Consider the following 22,654-nt stretch of genomic DNA (forward strand, 5'->3'; position numbering starts at 1 on the left):
AGGCTCGAAAAATGAACTTCAATATTCGGAAAGGTTACCTGAATCCGACAATCAAGCGACGCACTAAATGTGCCAAATTCAACGTGCCAATGGAATTCCCGGAGGGAGCCATTGACTACAAAATAAATAATAACACGAACAAGCCACAGTTCGTATTCGCACCCACCACGGAGCCCGGCGCACCAGCGTTAGAGCACAGGCAGCGCCACGAGACTTCATATATTAATTTATATATTAATAAGATTAAAAAATACTCCTAAAATAGATGATTAAAAAAAGTATATTACGCATGAAATTATTGGATTGAAGGGTGCAAATGAAAAATGAAAGACATCTAAATTTCAAATATTAAGATTATATTACAAAGATTCAAAGATTTCATTACAAAGATTCAAAGTTTTCATTACAAAGATTCCAAGATTACATTACAAAGATTAAATTAAAAAGATTCAAAGACTTCTTTACAAAGGTTCAACGATTACATTACATAGTTTCAAAGAATAAATTACAAAGATTTCATTGCAAAGTTTCAAAGATTCTATTAAAACAATAAAGAAAAAATTCACCGTTACACAAATAACATCCAAATTACTTTATTTTCTTCACAATAAATAATGCGCAATAATAATATTTAACCTGTGGGAAGGCACACTATGAGCATTTGGCAAATCGATATTCGATACCAAAGCGTCTCAGGGATCTGGGCTGGGTACCTTCTTATTAATCCCCTCTCCCCCGGTGCAATTCATGACCCACTAACTGCTACCAACGCAAAAGCGGTGAAGCGCTTTTGAGAAACGTGTACCACGTTAAGTATTTATTTTCTTGATGATTATTGATTTTTACATTTTTATTCGTATTTAAATGCGAATGTTTATAAACCAAGTTGAAATGAAATCAAAGATCATATTTTAATAGTCTTCCCGAAAAGTAAAAAAAAATAACAAATTGCCTCAAATTCGAATTTGAAAATTGAACTTTATAAAACTAGTCGATTGAGCGAACTTGCAGGAAAACTTCGCGCAGACAAACGAAAGTTAAAAAGCGATGCTTCTTCCGATCTTTCGTGTGCGAGATAATGCATTTTCTTTTTTATACATATTTTAAAGTCAGGTTTCGGTGTCAATTTCTAGAAAATGCTTGGTCCGATGCTTGTGACTTAGGAATGGTTATTTGTAACTCTTCTCGAGTACTTTCAACATCCTCAACGTTTCAGACATCCAGTGTACGTGCTTGTAGATCTCAGTAAACGCCGCATAGGTTTCAATTCGGCATTTGCCATCCGTAGTCTCCATCGGACCCAAAGACACCAGTGCGCGGAGATGCCACACATTCTCTTCCAGATCTGGCCTGTACTCTGGAAATACCAGCCCACCTCCGCTGTCGCCCTTGCATACGGCGGAACCTAGAAGAATATATATTTTAGAACGTGGAAATTATTTACATCGTTAATTGCGTTTGATATCAGTAAGTAAACCAACCATTTATGTAACCAGCGCACAGCTTGTCCGGGAGCACTAAAAGGTGGAATTGGTATGGTTTGACTTCGTTTTTACATTTGTTTTTGTCAATGACCGGCATGCGAAGGACGCGCAGTTCTTCCGATGTATTGCCACTCTCCGTCAATCCCCAACCAGCAACCTGCCGAAACATTAGCTTTATATTAATGTACATAGTAGACAAAAATATACAGTGAAATAACCTCCACTTCAAAATTACCAAAACAAGTATATTTTTGCAAGTAAACACACTAGAAAGTGTTCTAAAGTTGAAATCAACTAGTGAATTTGATCTCCAGTCAGTTAGATTTCCTTAAAATAGTGTTTGCTGTGCTTGTGAGGTGTTTTAAATCTTTAAAAATAAATGTGCAACCATAAACATCATAAACACGCAGGCGCTAGAAAAAGTGTCGTCATTCTTGTAATATACGGAGGTAAAGTAAACACGCAGTTGCTTGCAAGGCTGTTTTTTTAGAACTGGCTGGTTACAATAATGTTGGGTATACCTACGCAGTAGGTAGATACAGTCTTACCATATAACACCTCCACCCTTAAATTCGTCTATTAAATACATACCAACAAACAATAGCAATAGATAACAGATAAAATAAGCATTGGATAACGATATAGATAATAAATACTAACAATGAAAATAATGAAAAAAATATATTTTAACCTTATTTAGGTGAGAAAAAAAATACATATATGAATTTAGTACATAATATAAATGATAGCAATGCATTATTAATGTACTTCCAACCTATCATCGGGACGCCGAATCCGCTCTGGATAGCGGCGACCCACCGTGGCTTTAGTTGAGGCTTGGGGCGGCCATTTCCACCTCGGTGGCTTCGTCAACAAGCAAAATTGTCGCATCTGGGGCTCGGAAAACCCAAGAGTTATTGTTGAAAAGCCTCTCTATCCTCAACGTGTGACTATTTGGTGCGGTTTATGGTCCAGCGGAGTCATTGGACCTTACTTTAACGAAAATGCGGCTGGAGGAACAGTTACGGTGAATGGATTGCGCCTATCGAGAGATGATGAATGATTTTTTATGGCCGGAATTGGATGGTATTGATCTGGACAACGTTTACTTTCAACAAGATGGCGCTACGTGCCACACAAGCAACGAAACCATTAAGCAATATCAATATCGAAAACCCTGTATATGTTACTAGCTGTACCCCGCCACGCGTTGCTGTGCCATATTTTGTCTGTGCAGAAAGAGAAACAATAGCGTGTGTTGCTTTTACGTCCAACAGATGGCGCTGTATTAATTTTTTTTTTTTACACAGGTGACATACAGGGTATCACGGGGTATAGTGCGATAACTTCGAGAGGTGATTCTACATGATGGTAGAAGTAAAAGTGAAAAATATTTTTTTCGAAATTCCAATGTTTATTTTCCATTACAAAATATTTTTCAAAACAATAATATTTATTTTCTCATACAAACAATTGTTTTACCTAAAAACTACCTTAAAACGTAAAATTTTTTGAAAAAAAGTTATCTGCCTTTTTTACTATCTATTTATTTTATCTATATATTTTGTACTATCATGTAGAATTACACTATAAATTAGCGTACTTTGACCCCGGACACCCTGTACAAAATTTAGGTATATAAAAACACGTATTCAAATGCAAAGTTGTGTGAAAATTTCAAAGAAATCGGTGAAGAATTTTCGAAGATTTAAGATGTTGAACAAACGAAAATTTTTATTTATATATACTAGCTGTATTACTAATGATATAAATTTTCTTACCTTTCCCACTTTTCCTGCCATTAGTTGGTATCGGTTAAAAGATTCGTCATCGAACTTGAAGCAGATTGGCAGCACGGAGCCGCTGAATTTGAGCGGGGAGTTCAACTGCACCAGCGCTATGTCACTTTGATATCTAAAGTCTGAACCTCCGTAATCTTCAGGGAAGAAGATTTGAGTCACCTGAAACCAAAAAGAATTAAATTTTATTAGAATAACTTCAATTTGAGGTTTACTTTCATTGAAGAGAATGATAATACTAATACATCTAAATGAAACAGAAACATGAAATAGAACAAGACTTAAAAAATGAAGAATGTAATGGTCTTATCTGGGAATCGAACCCATGATCTCTGTCTTACCGGGAGAACGCTTTACGTCATTATAATCGAACCCAGGATCTCTGTCTTACCGGAAGAACGCTTTACGTCATTATAATCCAAGGGCGGATCCAGCTTTGGCGCCAGGGGGGGGTCACGTAGTCGTGGTCAAGTTTTTTTTTTTTTTTTTTTTAAAGAAAGACAAACATTCCCGGGTTACGAATAACCCAACAATAACTCCTACCACCACCACAGAAAGCCGAAAATGCTTGCTTGTGTTGTGATGGAGGACTTAGGTCTAGGCAATCTAGGCTTCGGTTTAGGCAAATATTCAATAAGACGTTCCGTATTTTTTTTTAATCGTATTTTTGAAACCCTGGTGATTTTTTTAAAATTTCAACTCGAAAAATCAGACCATTTTTTATAAACCGGAAAGACGGGACATAATTTTATATGTGCAAAAAAACGGTAATTAACTAGCCGAAAGTCATTTAAAAAAGAACGTTTTCCACACGAATGTCACAAAAATGGCATGAAATTGTACGGAGTTCTGTTCATAACATCTGTCAAAACACCGCCATCTTTAGCAAAAAGCATAAATATACCAAACCACCTACTCATGCAAAAAGTCAAATCAAAGGTTAAGTGGTTAAGTTCGCAGAGAACAAACAATAAATCTAGTGAACGTTAAACGTCAAATTCAAAAATTCGCCGGATATCAAAGTGTTGCCGTATAAAAAAAATAATCAGTGTGGAATTTTACAAAATTAAGGGAACATAATCGGAGACGGAACATTTTCATGTAAATCATTCAAAATCCATCATTAAAAATAATACTATGCATTTCTAAAAAAAATTACTAACGTTTTCGTAATCTTAGTAAAAAAATCTATCCACACTTTTAGCCTTCATTTTAATTGATTCTGAAGAATTTGTTACAAATATTAAAAATGTGTCCACTTCCGAAGTTATTAATTCATCATCTAGAAAAATAAAATCTGGTACTTACCGCTAAGTCCGCTAACTTTATAGTTATACACGGGTTATAAAGTTTTAAAATCGTTGAACGTAAAATATATTAATTGTAAGGTATTGTTTTATTAATCTAAAATATAAATAACCTGCATCCCTCGTGTGGCAATTTTATTTTTTTTAAATTCAATTATAATTTCGCCGAAATAAATTAAAATGTTAGCCTTGGGCAAAACCTCGATGAACGAGGTTGTGTCTCGCCTTAAGAATTGCTTTAGGAAGTATAGGAAGGCTGGTAATTCGCGCGGGCGCGTTAGACCTGTCCAGACCTGTCAAAAAACTTCCGAAAGAATAAGTTCTGTAACTTACTAAAATTACGTTAAGTGACTTTTGGTGTCGTTTACATTGGGAATTTGGCCAAACTCGCCTTCAAGAGCAATTTACAGGAAAAAAACGTACGAGTCTAACCCCAGCCTTAGAATATTAACAAATAACATTTGAGTTTAAACACACATACACTGGCATAATGAAGAAACTGATTAGATTACTTACCATTTCTTGTAATGAATTGAATTTGCAGCAACAATTTTTAAGAACACTATTACTTATATTGGAACTTATTTTTTTTAACTTAGTAAACAAATAAAAGTAAACACTTTATTAATAAAGTTTAGTCGTTCCGATTGAGGTTAGGTTTTGCTAGACGCTAGACGTTAGTCGAAACAAAGCGCGCGCAAGCGTCACACGTGGTTACACGAAATGTGTCATAACAATATGAAAGGTGGCGGCCGAAGCGCGCGCCGGTGGCGGTGCGCGGTGACGCGGTAACATTCGAATTTTCGATGCGTTCGTTCCCGAATAATGCGTTTGCCGTCAAACAAAGTATTATATTAAATAAATTAAATATTGGAAGTACTTAAATAAAATTTATATTGTGACAAAAAATATATAAAAACATTATGTTTAACAATTTTAATTAGTGGTCCACCTAGGTCCTGGATGGGCCCAGGACCTAGGTAGTCATGACCCCCCCTGGGCTGGGGCCCAGGGGGGGGGTCATGACCACCGTGACCCCCCCCCTGGATCCGCCACTGGTTTTGCTAGACGCTAGACGTTAGTCGAAACAAAGCGCGCGCAAGCGTCACACGTGGTTACACGAAATGTGTCATAATAATATGAAAGGTGGCGGCCGAAGCGCGCGCCGGTGGCGGTGCGCGGTGACGCGGTAACATTCGAATTTTCGATGCGTTCGTTCCCGAATAATGCGTTTGCCGTCAAACAAAGTATTATATTAAATAAATTAAATATTGAAAGTACTTAAATAAAATTTATATTGTGACAAAAAATATATAAAAACATTATGTTTAACAATTTTAATTAGTGGTCCACCTAGGTCCTGGATGGGCCCAGGACCTAGGTAGTCATGACCCCCCCTGGGCTGGGGCCCAGGGGGGGGGTCATGACCACCGTGACCCCCCCCCTGGATCCGCCACTGTTATAATCTAACCCAGGATCTCTGTCTTACCGGGAGAACGCTTTACGTCTTGATAATCGATCTCGTATTTCAAATTCATAATTAACAATATTATCTTCAACTAATTTTTCCCATGTTTATGGTTGCTGACTTTTTTAATGATAACAAAGTTCTAAATCATTTATGTGTAACCTAGATAGTGTCTCGGACAAACATATCAGTTTTTTTTTTTAATTATTTGGTATACCCATTGATTTTTTCTAAAAGTCTAAACAAATACAAATTGATTATAAATGATGTAAATAAAATTTTTACTTTTAACCCTCTTTATTGAGTTATTCATATCCCCAGGTTTTGGTCCAATTTCCATTCTTCAGGACAATTTTTACTGTCCCGAAGAGTGCAGTCTAAATCCTATATAACCCAATAAAGTAATTTAAAAAAATAAAATCATTTATATAATGTAAAGCCATAAAGTGATTACTTGGATTACTTGGTATTACAATGGAAGATGCTCTGAGGAACTAGCGTCATTGATCCCTTCGGCGCCGGTGCGTAGTCGGGATACACGCCAAACGCGCGCCCAACATTTGTACACGGTTGACATTTGTCACATGAGAACGGGTCGCTTCTACGATTCGTTCTTAGGTTCAACAGCTCGGCTGTGAAACGAACTGCCAGCCGCTTTGTTTCCTCCCTCCCACAACTTGGGACTCTTCAAGACCCATGTTCACTCCTTCCTCTCCACAAAAAGACCCTCCACACAGCATCCCCAAAGATGACATAGGCTCTGAGGGAAATTATTTTCTTCAGGGCCTCCTGTGTGGAGTTAATATAAAAAAAACTTTCTTCGATAATTTTATAAATTAAGTTAGAAAGAAGATCTCCACATTTCTCACACGATCATGCATAGTTTTACTATACTGCCTCAGCAGTAGGGGTTCTTCCCTTAGGTCAAATGGTGTTTGACCCCCCAAAATTATAAGACAACAATAATAAATAATGTGCAACTGGTCTTATTCTTAATTTATTTGAAATGTACCGCGAAACAGCAGAGCTGTGAGCGGCGGCGGCGACTGACTAACAGTGACATCTGTTGTCTTTAATAGAAGCTTTTATTCACAAGTCCACACGATTCACTGGATTAATTTAAAGAATGTCCACTTTGGCATCTTCTGCTCCTATGCGAGCCATAGAGTAAACGAGATGGCACTATGTCTTTTGTCTCAGTAAAAGAAAGCTTAGGGACACTTAAGTCATAGCCGTGAGGGAGATAGCACGATGAATATTATATGTTTTAAAGAGATGGTGACATAAACATATGTCGGTTTTTCATTTTACATGCTTGTCGTGTGTGGAACATTGGTTATTTTTCAATTGCTTCACACCAAGTATCTCTGGATACTGCAGACGGGCGTTTCAAACCCTTATTTTATTTCCTTTAATGTTGTGCACAACTACATTAAAACGTAATCTCTTAAAAATAATTTGCCTTAAGTACATGGATTGTGTAGTTATTTACAATTTACTATATTAACATAATATGTATTTAGAGTCGCGGACTTAAAAATTGATATAGATAATAATGTATGGAAATTTTTCGCAATATCAAATAAACATTAGTCACACATTTTTTTCAAATAACCTAACACTCCTGGATTCCTAGAGCCACCTCTGCGCCTCAGGGATCTCATTTCTAAAGCATTCAGTCTACTTTCCTCCTTCCTTTGCCAGTTCCATGCCTCACTGCCATACATTAGGGTAGGTACCAGCACTTCATTGTGGACTGCTAGTTTCACTTCTTTGGACATTTTTTTGCTAGAGCCAACTGCGTTCAGTCCTCCATTAATGGAGTTTTCTGCATTTACCCTTCTTTAAATATCTCTGTCAGCCTTCCCATCTCTCTAGAACATACTTCCTAAATACAAAAAAAACTCATCCACCTGCTCCAAGTATTCCTCGTTCACAACTATATTGCACAGTGTTTTCGTACTATCTCTCTTTCAAACACCATAACTTTTGATTCACTTACATTCATCATCAACTCATTGTTCGTAAAATGCATTGATGTAAACCAACAATCTTTTTATGATACATTTCACATATTATTCGAATGGTAGCAATTACATTTTTATAAAAAATCTTTATTTAGCTGAAAATTGAGATACTGTACCACGATGCACTTAAAACAGGTGAAAAAAATTAGTCATTTTTTGTTTGTTATAATACAGGGTTTTCAAATAAGAGGTGTTATTTTGATATTCAATCGTAAAACATCAATGGTTTCGTTGCTTGTGTGGCACATAGCGCCGTCTCGTTGAAAGTAAACGTTGTCCAAATCAATACCATCCAATTCCGGCCATAAAAAATCATCAATCATCTCTCGATAGTGATCCACTCACCGTAACTGTTGCTCCAGCCTCATTTTCGAAAAAGTAAGGTCCAATGACTCCGCCGGACCATAAACCGCACCAAATAGTCACACGTTGAGGATAAAGAGGCTTTTCAATAATAACTCTTGGGTTTTCCGACCCTTGCCATTTGCATTTGATTCACGCAAGTGAATTTTAATAATTTCAATGCGTTGTTGAAGCGTGTATCGTTCCATTTTTATTAATGGCATAGTCTCTACTTGTCAAATGTCAAAAAATGACAGCTTCAAAAGTAACATATACCGAAATAGGGAGCTATTCAAAATATAACTATGTGTTACAGTAAGATCTCTTTTTGCCATGTTAATTGTAGATTTTGATATTAAAAATAATTATGTTTATTCATACATTTCTCTTCTGTACCCAGGGTTTGGCATCGTCCTTTTTGTTGTCATAGGCCATATAAAGCTTCCCAGCAGCGATCTTGAAGTATTGGGCACTTATTGGTCCACCGCTATCGTAAAAGCAATGGGCAGCTGAAATTACGACAAAAACTAATATTAATATATAAAAATTTAAGTAACGGTTCGATATCACTAAAATTTTTAGTTTTTTCTTATTAGTTGCAGGAATGGTAGAAAAAGACTAGAATGCTTAAGGCGAAGCTTAATGCAAAATCACTATTTTGATTAATCTTTATAACGAATTGGTGTACATTATGAATACCAAAAAATATGCTTTAGATAGATTGAAGGTTTTCCTATCGTTTCGCTTGAGTAGAATACAAATAAAAAATAAATTACTCAATAAAAAATATTTTATTTATTTGAGGAACATAAACAGTCTTAGTAATACAATATGCATAAGAGGATAACAGAAAAACAGACCAATTATTAATGTTCACAGATAGATATTCAGAAACATAAAAATAACCTGTAAATTAGAATATTTAATAAAAATAGAAGAAAAAAAAACAGAATAAAGCAGCAAATAAGAAAAATAATAATACGAATGTAAATTCAACAAACGATAAACCTATAATATGCCTACAATAAACAGCAATAAAATAAATGTGATTATAACTATACTTAAATAGACTTGGGTTTGAACGGGAAAGGGGAGGAGAGGGATAAGGAAAAGTTGCCACGCAAGTAATATTAAAATATTAGGTACAATCAATTTAACATTGGTTAATATGAGTTAGAATGTGATACAATGAAATTCTGTAGTGATAGTAACTAGCAGTGAATATGTCAACACGAGTGTCTATATTTGCAAATTTATTATTATAGTAGTTACATGTCCTTTGCATAAATTCATTTTGATTGGAATTGGTATTGCATCTATCAATGTAGAAAAGGGTATTTTGTCTGCTATATCGAATTGGCGCATGGAAGTTTATTTTGTTCGGCAACTCCGGGCAGTCAACTTTTGAGTTAATAATTTTATACAAGAGCATCTGATCAGCGACAATCCTCCCGTTGAGTAGTTTCGTGATTCGAAAATGTTTCTTGATTTCATCGTAAGAGTTGTTTATGTTGAATGATTTAAAATTGAGGAATTTGAGAAATCGTTCCTGAACTCATTCTAACCTGTTAACATAAACACTATAGCGCGGGTTCTAAACCGATGAACAGTACTCCAGGTGAGGACGAACATGTGAATTGTAGAGAGTCAGATATGTATTAGTATTTTTGAAAAATTTGCATGTTCTCAGTATAAAACCTAGATTTTTTGATGCTTTGGTGACAATGTTATCAACGTGTTTATCAAAGGTAAGTTTAGAGTCCAAGAAAACCCCGAAATCACGTACATAGTCTTTATTTGTTAAAATCGATCCAGAAATGGTGTAATCATGCAGTATTTTCACACGGTTACGTGTGAATGTGACTTTGCAACATTTAGAAATATTGATAAAAAGCTTATTTCTGAGACAGTAATCTATCAGTCGATCAAGATCTGCTTGTAAACGCGCAGAACAGTCCGGGAAACTTATAGGAAGGTATATCTTCATATCGTCAGCAAATAGTAAAATTTGAGCGATGTGAAAAAATATCGTAATATTGGAGTTTTACCTACCATTAAAACTCTTATTATGTTGCCTTCCTTATCCAGAATATTCCTAGGTGAGAGATAGCATCTCTGTTTCTATGCGATTAGGGCTTCTCTCCTCTTTCAGTGTTCAAATTTCGCGCCATTTCCCGCGAGATTTTGTCCCTCTGAAATGTCACCCACTGCCGCCAACAGCTGGGCGTACGCAAGTGTAAATGCGACGCCATTTTCTCAATTGTAGTCTCACCAGACAGGGGATGAGGAATATTCTGGATAAGGAAGGCAACATAATAAGAGTTTTAATGGTAGGTAAAACTCCAATATTATGTAGTGCCGTTTCTTATCCAGAATATTCCTAGGTGAGAATTGTCTGCTATCGTCTGGTGGCAGTGTTGATGTCAATTGTGATCACCTTCATGTAGAAGCGTCGGTTGGAGGTCTGCCCTCACACCGATCGCTTCTCCTTCTGACTCCAGAAATGGAGGACCTTTGGGGGTCTGCCCCCCTCGAGTGAATGATTGGATTAAATAGGTTTGTCAGGGATGATGAAGTTCCCAGCTCCTGAATATTGGACTGTCTTATTTCTTTTCTGTAATATTTCTTGAAAGTACTTTCACTCTGCCAATTTCCCTGTTCCAAAATTTTTTCTATTGGACAATTTTCAAACCAACGAAGTGAAGCCACTGCCGATCTAGTGCTCCCCGCAGAGGCCTCAATACCAGCATCTCTAAGTATTGTCTGTCTGTCCACCTATAATTGTTCTAGAAGCTGCTTTTGTTGGACCCGATGTGGATAAAAACAGGTTATCAATATTGAGTGCCTCTCGTCTCCTGTCCTCTGAAAGAACACGCAGCTTCTTAAGCCAAAAAACAGGATCTATGGATTGATTTGATGAGGAGTTTAATCTCCATCCTGATTGTTGATACTTTGCAGAATCTGTCTTTGAGCTAAATGCAGGCCATAAAATAATATGATCGTTCATATCAATAAAGTGTTCCAAGGTTAACCTCAAAAGTGTCAGATCATGTACCCTTCGTCCGGAGGCTAATAGGAGTATGACTGCACACCTTCTGGATGCTTCAAATAAGGTTATGTTTTCCACATTGTTATTCTGAAGCCAAGAACATACCTGTCTCGGATCCCAAATCGTGTCCCGTTGCACTTTAAGCGAGCTGTTTACTATGCCCTTCATAACTTGCTTCACCACGAGATGGTTACTTAGTCTATTTTCATTATCTGGGTTGCATAAAGTTGAAATAGCTGATTTATGCAGAGCTATAGTGCTAGGAGCTAAATTTAGCGATATTTTAAGATGTGCAAGAAACTTTGCCAACTGAGGTCCCGTTGGATCTCTGTAATTAATGTGGTTGGAAGAGCACCACTTGCACCATCTAATCCATGGTGCTTTATAAGAGGCTAATGTTGAAGTTCGCCAGCTGGTCTTTAAAATCTCTCTTTCTCTATCGGACCATCCTTGCAATGCATCATCCCAGCCCCAATTTTCCACACTTGCAGCTCCAGTTGATGTATTTGCGGTGGGTGAGAGCCTGTGGTGGTATCTATCAGTACCTCCGGTAGATACTTGATCTCCTGGGGTACGCTCAAGGCTCTCTGTTTCAGGTCTGGTAGCCAAAATACTTTTGTCCATTTGGGAGCTACTAGCAGATAAATTCCTGTGGAACTCGGGGAATTAGACACGGAGGCGGAAACACCCACGCCAGGGGAAAGTGCCACGGTCTGCTGAAAGCATTGTGGAATATCGCAGCTTTGTCTTTCCTGTCTATGGATACATAGTGCTCCACTACATGAGCTGTCGAAGAGGCAAACAGGTCCACAATGGGTCTGCCCCATTTGTGAAAAATCTGTTCTGTTGCAGGAGGTAGCAGGTGCCACTCCGGAAGACGAGTTCCTCGGGACAAGTGGTCCGCAAGGCCGTTGTACCGACCCGGTAAGTAGTGAACTTGCAGGGTTATATTGTACTTGTCTACTAGAGACAAAATCTGGAAGGTCAGATGAAGGAGCCCCAAAGATTTCGTCCCTCCTTCGTTCCTCAAATAAGCGAGAACTGTTCTGTTGTCCGACTGTATTAGAACTGTAGAACTCCTCAAACATTTGTTCTGGTACTTCAAGGAATTTAGTATAGCAAACATCTCTTTCAAATTGCTGTGCCAACCCTGCTGTTTGCTGGTCCAATTTCCCGCAATCGGAGTATCGTCCACTTGAGCGCCCCAGCCATGATCTGCTGCATCGGTCGAGAGGAAATGAGAGGCATCTGGGACGTGTAGTGGCATATATATATGTCTTCCATTACAGGTTTCTTTATTAGAATTCTCGTTTGTACGGGAAGTTTCATCATAGAGTGCATTTGTAGTTGCATCCTTCGGCAATGAAGACGACCTCTTGGAGCGACGAATGATGCAAAATTTAGCTTTCCCAGAATTCTCTGAGCCTTTTTTAAATTCCACTTTCCTCTTTTTTGAAGCCTTTGAAGGGATTGTTGCAGGTCTTCGCATTTCCTCTTGTTCAGTGACTTCTGACCACGTTTCATGTCCCACATTATACCTAGATACTCCACTACTTGTGTAGGCTCGCTGACGCATTTTTTCAGATTGACGGTCCAACCTAAGTATCTTAGTAGATCCAAAAACAGTTTTGTTTGGACCTTCAGAGTTTCCTTATCCTGGTGGGCCAGAAGGAAATCGTCTAGGTATACAATTGTCCTCACATTTTGATGACGTAGAGTCTCTGCGACCCAATTGGTCACCTTGGCAAAGGCTTGTGGAGCACTGCTCAGGCCCTGGGGAAGGCATGTCATTTGTAAAAGCTGTCCTTTGTACACAATCCTCAGAAAACGACGGTGAGACTCTGCAACTGGTATGTGGAAATATGCGTGCGATATGTCTATTTTTGTCATCCAGTCTTGCGATTGGAGAAATTCGGGAACTTTCTGATGACAAATTAAGGAAAATTTTCTTACCGATAAGAAGTGGTTGAGACCTTTCAGGTTGAGGATAGGTCTGTTGCTGCCGTCCCCTTTTTTGACCAGGAACATTTGGGAAAGAAAAACGGAGTTGTGAACTGCCGGCTCCAGCATATTTAGTTTTTTGAGGATTTCTATTTCCTTTGTCATTGCTGGGGTAGTCTTTGTCATGAATCTTTTTAAAATTAGGGCAGTTGGGCGTAATATTAGGGGCTTTGTAAAGAAGGGGATTTTGTAACCCCCTATGATTTTTAGAATGACTCTGGGAGCATTTAGAGCTGCCCAATTGTCTTTGTAATTCAACAACTGCCCCGCCCGAAACTGTGACCTCCAGTCATGAACCCCTGTAGTAACGCCGGTTAGAGGTCTGCCCCCGAACCGGTCGCTTGCTACTATCCCTTCCCCCCTTTTAACTCCGGAGGTGGAGGGCTGGGGGTACCTTTGGGTGTCTGCCCCCCTCGGGCGAAAGGGATCTCGGGATGGAAAAAATTCTCGAGGCGGAAAGGAATCTCGGGCCGGAAATAAATCTCGGGCCGGTAAGAAATCTCGGCCTGGTTTCGATACCCTTTTTGTACCAGTTCCCTCCTTTGGTGGACCAGTTGATCGGAAACAATTCTTCACCCCTCCCAATTTCTGCAACTGGGCAGAGAGGGCTTCTTCGTTGAAGAGATGAGAGGAGGTCGGAGGTATCTGCATCAATACTTTTTTGTCCGATTTCTGTAGGCAGGAATTGAGGATTTGATCCCTCCTGAGTTCAATCATCTCTGCTCGTTTTCCACACGTAATCTGCAGCAAATCATCGGAACATTTTTGCAAGTCGTTCTGACCACCAAACAATTCATTAATTTTTTCGGACAAAGTCTCCGGGGAGACATCCTGCGCTTCGAAACCCCATTCAATCAGTTGCTGCAAAGACTGCTGCAGCTGCTCCCTGTATTTGAGAGCTGCATGTGTTATTGCCGCGAACGATCTTTCGATAGCAGCATGTTGGAAAGACGCGAAATCATACGGCTGCAATTCAAAGTTCACATCGAGCTCTTTGAAACCGGGGTCGGCAAGATGGTCCTTGATGTCCTTGCTATACCTCACATTGGCCCAATCTTTTTTGTTAAAGCATTGAATGCGCTCCAACACTTTGAGTCTGTCTTGAGGAGGTGCAGGCATCAAGGGTTCTTTGAGAGAAGTGGTGGGTCCCGCCATTTGAAAGGTACGAGAGCTATGCCCGGCTTCAACTGACAACAAACTTTCATTTTCCCCGGTGGACATATTGTCTGCGGCTGTATTATCTCCGAATCCAGACCACTGCGTTTTCAAAACAAAGTCTTGCAGTCTGCCTACTTGTTTTGATAATTTTTTAATTGAACGGGCCATTCCCTTCTTCCGCCTTCTGGAGCGTGAACCTTTGGTGTTTGAAGAGCTCTTGGAAGCAGAGCTATTGGAACTCGGTGAACGCCGGCGATGCATTCGTCTCTTTCGTTTGTCACACACGGATTCACACGAGGAACTTTCAGAACACAAATGCTTCCGTTTTTTACGTCTTTCGTCACGATTTTCGCGATGTTTACTCGCGGATGCGCAAATTTCAATCGCTTCGCTAACATTAGTCGACATTGTAGAATTCTTTTTGGAGGAGAAATATAATCTTTGTTTTTAGTTGCGATATTACAACTTAAACAACCGCCCGCGACAGAAACTTGATGTCAATTGAGAAAATGGCGTCGCATTTACACTTGCGTACGCCCAGCTGTTGGCGGCAGTGGGTGACATTTCAGAGGGAAAAAATCTCGCGGGAAATGGCGGGAAAATTTGAACACTGAAAGAGGAGAGAAGCCCTAATCGCATAGAAACAGAGATGCTATCTCTCACCTAGGAATATTATGGATAAGGAACGGCACTACATAATATCATTAATATAGATAGAGAAAAGCAAAGGACCCAAAATGGACCCCTGAGGCACACCGGAAGTAATGATTTTCCAGACGGAGGAAAATCCACCCACTGTCACAGCCTGCGACCTGTTTGTTAGGTAGGAGGATAACCAACGAAGGAGATCTCCATGAATACCATGATTAGCAAGTTTTCTAAACAGAATGTTGTGGTTGATCTTGTCAAAAGCCTTGCTATAGTCGGTATAGATTGTATCAACTTGCACACGTTTATCCATCGAGGCAGACAAGAAGTTTGTAAAAATTATAAGATTTGTAGCAACAGAGCGACCTGCAAAGAATCCATGCTGAAATTCGTTGATCGAATTCTCTACCACAGGGAATAACTGGTCATAGATTATGTTTTCGAACACCTTTGAAAAAGTGCAAAGCTTGGAAATGGGTCTATAATTATCTGCTTCACATTTAGTTCCCGATTTATGAATTGGTGTGATGTAGGCTCTTCTCCATATACCTGGAAATGTACCAGTCTTGATCGATATATTAAACTGTATAGATAGCGGGAGTGACAAATGATTTGCGCACTCGGTAATGAAAAGTGGTGGGATACCATCCGGCCCAGCTCCCTTGCTAGAATCGAGCCGTTTTAAATATTTAGACACGAGGTCAGCATCGATAAAAGCTGATCCCATCGCACAAACCTGCTTAACTACAGAGTCATTGCAGGAAATCCCCACAGGGTCAGCCGGTTCGTAGACAGAATGAAAATAATCAGCAAATAAATCACAGACTGCCTGTCCACCCTCGGCTGTTACATCCTTAAGATTTAATACGCTAGGAATAGATGCTGATAGTTTTTTTGATTCAACATATGACCAGAAAGTAATGTAATCGGAAGGGTTCTTGTAGGTTGTATATAGTCTGTGAGATTTCTGCTTTTCACGAATAAGTTTTATTAATGATGAGCTATACCACGGGGGGTAGGAATATTTACCAGTACGCCTCAATGGAACCTTATCAGCGATCAAATTATTAATAATATTGTAAAAATGCGATACTGCAGGATTGACGGAATCGGTAAGGTTAAGTGCGTTCCAATCTTCTTGTGCCAGGCTATCTCTTATGTCATCATAATTAGCCTTGTGGAATGAGGGCCGTTTAATTGAGTTTTCCTTTATGACCGGGGGTTCAACGAACTCAGTAGTGATAATGATGGATTTATGATGAGCATCCTCAGGAACCAACGGATCGTTCGCGGGAGCTACGCGTACCGAAAAATTACAGAGAACGAGATCAAGAATTCTTGCTAATGTATTTTGAATACCATTATATTGGTGGAGGTTACAGTAATTAATATTATTGATAAATGTTGAGCTTATTGTAGACGTGTAGTTGCTAGAAATCAGGTTAACCTCACCCACAGGAAGAGTCCAGATAATATCGGGTAGGTTAAAGTCTCCCATGATAAGAAACTTGCCGTCTGGTTGATTCAAAAGCTTAATACCTACATCATTCGAGAAGGCGGTGATTCGAGCATTGAAGTTGAAACTTTTTGACGTGGGATGCGAAGAGTCACCCATATGTCCTCATCCGTAGAACACCATGAGTAATTACAAATTGCTTTGAGTTCCTTTTTAACAGCCAGGAGCACAACGCCACCCATAGTTACACCTTCGATACTTCTGTCGCGTCGGAATACATTGTATCTTGAGTCAAAAAGCTCACCATCTGAAATAGTATCTGTAAGCCAAGTATCTGTTATGCCGATAACGTCATAATCACTGCTCGTAACACTACGAAGAAATGTGTCAGGATTAAAATACGGATTGAACAGAAACATTGTGGTATACAGCACCTGGTGGAAGAAGTCAGAGTCGGAGAAGGAGAGTTGAACATTGTTACGACACACACTGTAGTTTGTCACTTTGGTTGCATAGGGTTCTATCTTCGCCTTACTATATTTTGAGGTTTTTACAATTTTTGGAATTTTGCAAAAATGATTTTTCATTATCTATTTACCAATTTCTGATTTTGAGGTTCAATCTTATGTAAAGTATTATAGCTTATTAAATATTTAAATAGGTCGTGGCCTTAGCTTGGAATGGCACTAGGAGAATGTAGATAAAACCTTAAGCATTGAATCATCATGCATTAACTAATTGCACGTGGTTCAACCAACTCGTTTGTGTATTTAGTAAAGTGGTCAGTATATGTCATATTTAAATTATTTAAAACATATTAAAATAAAATACTTCACACAAAATCAGAAATTGATAAAAAGATAATGAGAAATCGTTTTTGCAAAATTTAACACCTCATATCTCAGAAGAAGGTAACAAGTTAAAACCCTGTACGTACAACCAAAGTGACGATTGTCATCAGCTCATTTTTAATTTGGGAGGTGGTTAATGGGTACCGCCGCCCCGGGAACCATACTCTGGGTTACCAACACCTCTGCCACAGGTCACCTGAAGTGGTTCGCTACGTTTGGTGACTTAGCAGGGGTGCCCGGGCTCATGGAGGGTTGTGCGTTCTGGATCACACTGATGAATGGGTCAGCCTACTTACTGCGGGGCGGGCCGGGCTGGGAGAGGCCGGTTGAGGGAGATCCAGTAAACCAGTTATCGCTGTCCGGGCCGCTGGATAGTACAGGGGCCCCCGACCCTTGGGCTCACGACCAAGGGTGGGCTGCCCCATCAGCCAGCGAAAAAACCCTGCCGCTGATGTTGTGCCGGTTCGTGACCGGTGAAGACCCAGCATCCAGCGTTTGGGGCGCACTGGGCAACCTCCACAGCCGGACTCTCCTGCCCATTGCCTGGAACCGCAGTCAGAAGAACATACCTTACATTTGGTGTATCCAGTTGCTCCACTCTCCAGCTCCCCACCCAACTTTTTTAACCTAATCCTTCCCAACCCATCCTAAATCCCACAAACAAATAAAACAAACTTAAAAACTATGAATTCACAACCAATTAATATAAACTCAGCGACAGCGAACATTAGGAGTCCTCAGTGTGGACCGAGGATGAAGGTGAATTTCGCTAACATTCGCGGTCTGCACACCAACCTAACTCCCACCCACCACCACCTTCTCTCACAAAATCCCGATCTCCTCTTCCTTACGGAAACTCAGATTGCCGGGCTCCCAGATACCTCCTATCTGAACTGCCCAGGATATCATCTGGAAAGCCTTTTCAGGCCAAAAGAAGGTGTCTGCCTTTACAGCCGTGCTGAAATCAGCTGCGTTATGGGTACGTGTGGATCTCACCGGTATGATGAGAATTTATGCGTGCCTATATCGCTCACCAAACCTTGCCGAATCAGACACTGTTGAGTTGTTTAAATACTTGAGTGACACTGTAGATATTCTCTTGCCCCGTTACCCATCAGCCGAATTTGTAATCCTGGGGGACTTCAATGTTCATAATGAACAATGACTGAAGTTCTCGGGCCCAACGAACTCTGCCGGTAGATCAGCAGAATCCTTTGCTCTTATCCATGGACTAAGCCAATTCATAGAATCTCCGACCAGAATACCAGACATCCCATCACATCGAGCCAACCTACTCGATCTGTTTCTCACTAGTGAGCCACTCGGGTACAGAGTGGAGGTGACAGCGCCCTTAGAATCCACTAACCACTGCCTGATTACCACCTCTGTCCCATCCTCCATGAATCGTCAACCTGACAAACATGTAAAAAGGAAGGTATGGCACTACAGGGCAGCAAAATGGGACGGCATGCGGTCTTTCTTCGGCGCCTTTCCTTGGAGTACTGTATGCTTTAGCTCCGAGGACCCATCAATTTGTGCACGCGAGGTAGAAGAAGTAATCACATCAGCAATGGATTGCTACATTCCCTTCTCTGTCAAATCCTCTGGAGCGGGCACAAAACCGTGGTTTGACCATCGCTGTGATGAAGCTGTCAGATTCAAAAATACGGCTTTTAATGCACTCCGGAAGATTAACTCTATGAATAACCTTTCGAAATACAGAAAACGAGCAACGGATTGTAAGAGAGTTCTAAATAGAGCTAAGAGCAACCACGACCAGAGAATTGCGAAAAGCTGGCTGATTGCCCCACTGGTAGCCGTGTTTTCTGGTCACTCGCTAGCTCGATCGGAAGAAATTTCTGCAGAACTACTTTCCCACCTCTGACCAAGCCTGATGGTCGGCTGGCTAACTCGGCCCGCGAGAAAGCTGAATTATTAGGCAAAATTTTCGCGAAAAACTCAACGCTTCAAGATAACGGAGAGACTCCCCCTTCCATTCCGCACTGCGGTTTTCAAATGGAGGAACCGAAGATCCGGAACAGAGAGGTTCTTTGAGTCTTGAACGAGCTGAAAGTCGACAAAGCCAGTGGGTCGGACGGAATACCTGCCTTGGTCCTCAAGAGGTGTTCTGCAGAAATTACTCCAGTGCTCGCGAAATTATTTAGGCTCTCTCTCAAAGGTGGAAAGGTGCCAGATCTTTGGAAAAAGGCAATCGTCCACCCAATCCCAAAAAAGGGGGACCGCTCCGACCCTTTTAACTACCGCCCCATAGCCATCACTTCCATACTCTCGAAGATATTAGAAAGGGTGGTTAACAACAAATTGCTCACATATCTCGAGAATAACAATATCCTAAGCGATCGGCAATATGGATTTCGTCAAAACCGATCGCTTGGCGATCTACTCGAATATGTGACGCATATTTGGGGGCGGTACATGGAGCGTTTTGGTGAAACTCAAACCGTTGGGTTGGATATCTCCAAAGCCTTTGACAGAGTCTGGCACCGGGCGCTAATCGGGAAATTACCATCGTATGGGATCCACCCAACCCTGCATAGTTGGATTGCGGACTTTCTGAGGGGAAGAACAATTCAAACCGTGGTTGACGGCTCTTCTTCCTCACCGCACCAAATCAATGTGGGGGTGCCACAAGGATCTGTGCTGTCTCCGACGCTGTTTTTGTTGCACATCAAAGATCTCGTTGAATGTGCACCAATTCACTGCTACGCTGATGACAGCACCGTTCACGAGGGTTATCTTTTTGACAGGCCCCTTCCACCTATGATGTACGAACAGCTCGGGAAGTTTTGAAGTAAAAAATTGACCACCACCTCGAGATGGTTTGTGCCTGGGGTAAGGCCAACTTGGTCAGTTTCAACGTCACAAAAACCCAAGCGTGTCTGATTTCGGCAAAGACTGTCTGGTGCAATTTGATGGGAGCACTCTCTCCAATAAAGACTCAATTGAAATGCTTGGAGTTACTATATCAGACCGACTCAAGTATCGGGGATCCATAGAAGCCCGAGTAAATCAGGCCTTCAAGAAGTTGGGCGTCTTGTACAGGGCTAGGAGATTCTTCAACAGTGACCAGCTGCTGACCCTGTACAAGTCTCAAGTCCGCCCAACTATTGAATTTGGAAGCCACCTTTGGGCTGGTGCCCCAAAATACTTAATAAACCTGCTTGAATCTGTGCAAAGGAGAGCAATCCGTCTGATTGACAATCCGTTGTTAACAGACCGATTGCCTTCTCTAATGCATAGACGCAATGTAGGCATGCTGTGTCTGTTCTACAGGTATTTCAATGGAGCCTGCTCCACGGAACTAGCAGCATTGATTCCTGATGCACCGGTGCACGTGCGTGAAACTCGACGGACACGAGCTGTACACCCGTTCACGGTTGACGTTGGCTTCATGAGAACGGGCCGTTTTTACGACTCGTTTTTGTGTAAGTCGGCTCGTATGTGGAACGAGCTACCGGCATCTGTTTTTCCTCCCTCCTATAATCCGAGCCTCTTCAAGGCCCGCATTAACAAATCCCTTCTTACAGCCCCTACCTTATTCCGCCTCACAACGCCGACCAACCGGGTGGTGACATAGTTCCCCTGTCTGTAAACTGCACAGGCAGGGACGCTCTTGTGAGGTGTCACATAAAAAAAAGAGTTGTTGATGATTTTGAACAGGAATTTTTGTTGGAATATATTTCATCTGGTGATGATAACTTATGGAATGCTAATTATTCATTTAGCTGTTTGTGTGTTCGATAAGACTATAAATATAAGTGTATTGGGTAAATTTACAGACATAGACACATTATTGTCTCATAAAATTAACCCAAGATGAGGCAAGTTATAAACACACTTCTTACGTTTTCATACTGAACAGTCACGCCAGTGACATCGACTGTAAGTGCTGGCTTTCTCTTGAGGGTTCCTTAGATAAGGATTTGAAAATGAAACATAGACTTCACGAATGTCATCGGACAACTGACTAATTGCGCCATGTTATGAAACAATATTTCATAACCATTGAATTGGCACTTACTAGGGAATTAATTAATTATACAGGCAGCACAGTGACGGGCGGAATGAGGAGAGGGGGGTGGTTTCCATTGTTAATCTTGTTACAGATTAGCCAGGACACTGGATCAGTAATGACAGTCACGCTTTTTATTTTCAAGTAGCCTACAATTATGTAGTGTACAATTTAATTATTCGAAAGAATATTTTCCCTGTTGGGTACAGACGCGATTAAAATAATTGTGTGATTCTCTAACCTTTTGGCGTTCAAGATTACGTGGAAAAAACGTAATGGCGTCATAAGCCGCGTGTCGGAATTTTTTTTTATTTTTTTTTATTGAATATATAAACACATTACAATAATTTACAAATGTAGATATTTCGAGGCTGATTGCGAAAAAATTAGAAATTTTTAACAAAAAATTGCCCAACTCAATTGAGAAATTATTTCTCGTGTTTGAGTTGGGGAGTGTTGTGAGTCATTATGGTTTATAGGTTGTAAAATTTCACTAGTTGATGTAGCTAAAAATTAACAAATAGCTATAAAACTAGATGATAAATTTGATAATACTATAAATTAAGACAATAAGAAATTTAATTACAAACTAAAATAAAAAAATATAACTTAAATAATATAATAGTTATTAAACTTAGAAAAAATAAGATATAAAAATAAAAATGTACTTATTAGGTACGAAATAATAGTAGGTAGGTACAGTACTGGTAGTAAATTGTTCAAAGACCGAGCTGGCAATCTTGTATGAAATAGGTACTTAATAAAATGCAACAACAATAAACGCATATTAGCACATATTAGGAAGCGGATAATATAACTTTAGAGGATATGTATTTTTTTTTTAATATTAAATTTTGTTTATATATATTTTTTTTTATTAATCATTAATCAATTTTCCTAAATTCATAACGTAAATTTAGGAAAATTTAGTTAATAAAAATTACAAATGAGTTCATATAAACAATTATTTGAAAAATGTATCCAATGAAATTAAAATTATTTTTGCATGTTATTGGTAAACAATTTACATT

General features: G+C 39.7%; 1 protein-coding gene across 1 annotated transcript in view; it reads right to left on the reverse strand.

Moving 5' to 3' along the window:
• Positions 1–479: 479 nt before the first annotated feature.
• LOC149410140 (modular serine protease-like) overlaps positions 480–22,654 on the reverse strand; it is a 57,813-nt gene continuing 35,638 nt past the window's right edge. The window contains exons 11-14 of the mRNA XM_089648487.1: positions 8,809–8,936; positions 3,266–3,445; positions 1,482–1,641; positions 480–1,405 (exon numbers count right to left, since the gene is read on the reverse strand). Coding sequence (XP_089504613.1) covers positions 1,170–1,405; positions 1,482–1,641; positions 3,266–3,445; positions 8,809–8,936 — 704 coding nt within the window. The 3' untranslated portion in view covers positions 480–1,169. The remainder of the gene's footprint in view (positions 1,406–1,481; positions 1,642–3,265; positions 3,446–8,808; positions 8,937–22,654) is intronic.

The sequence above is a fragment of the Hesperophylax consimilis genome, chromosome 28 (assembly GCF_061612785.1).
Source record: "Hesperophylax consimilis isolate HC1 chromosome 28, BYU_Hcon_1.0, whole genome shotgun sequence".
NCBI lineage: Eukaryota > Metazoa > Arthropoda > Insecta > Trichoptera > Limnephilidae > Hesperophylax > Hesperophylax consimilis.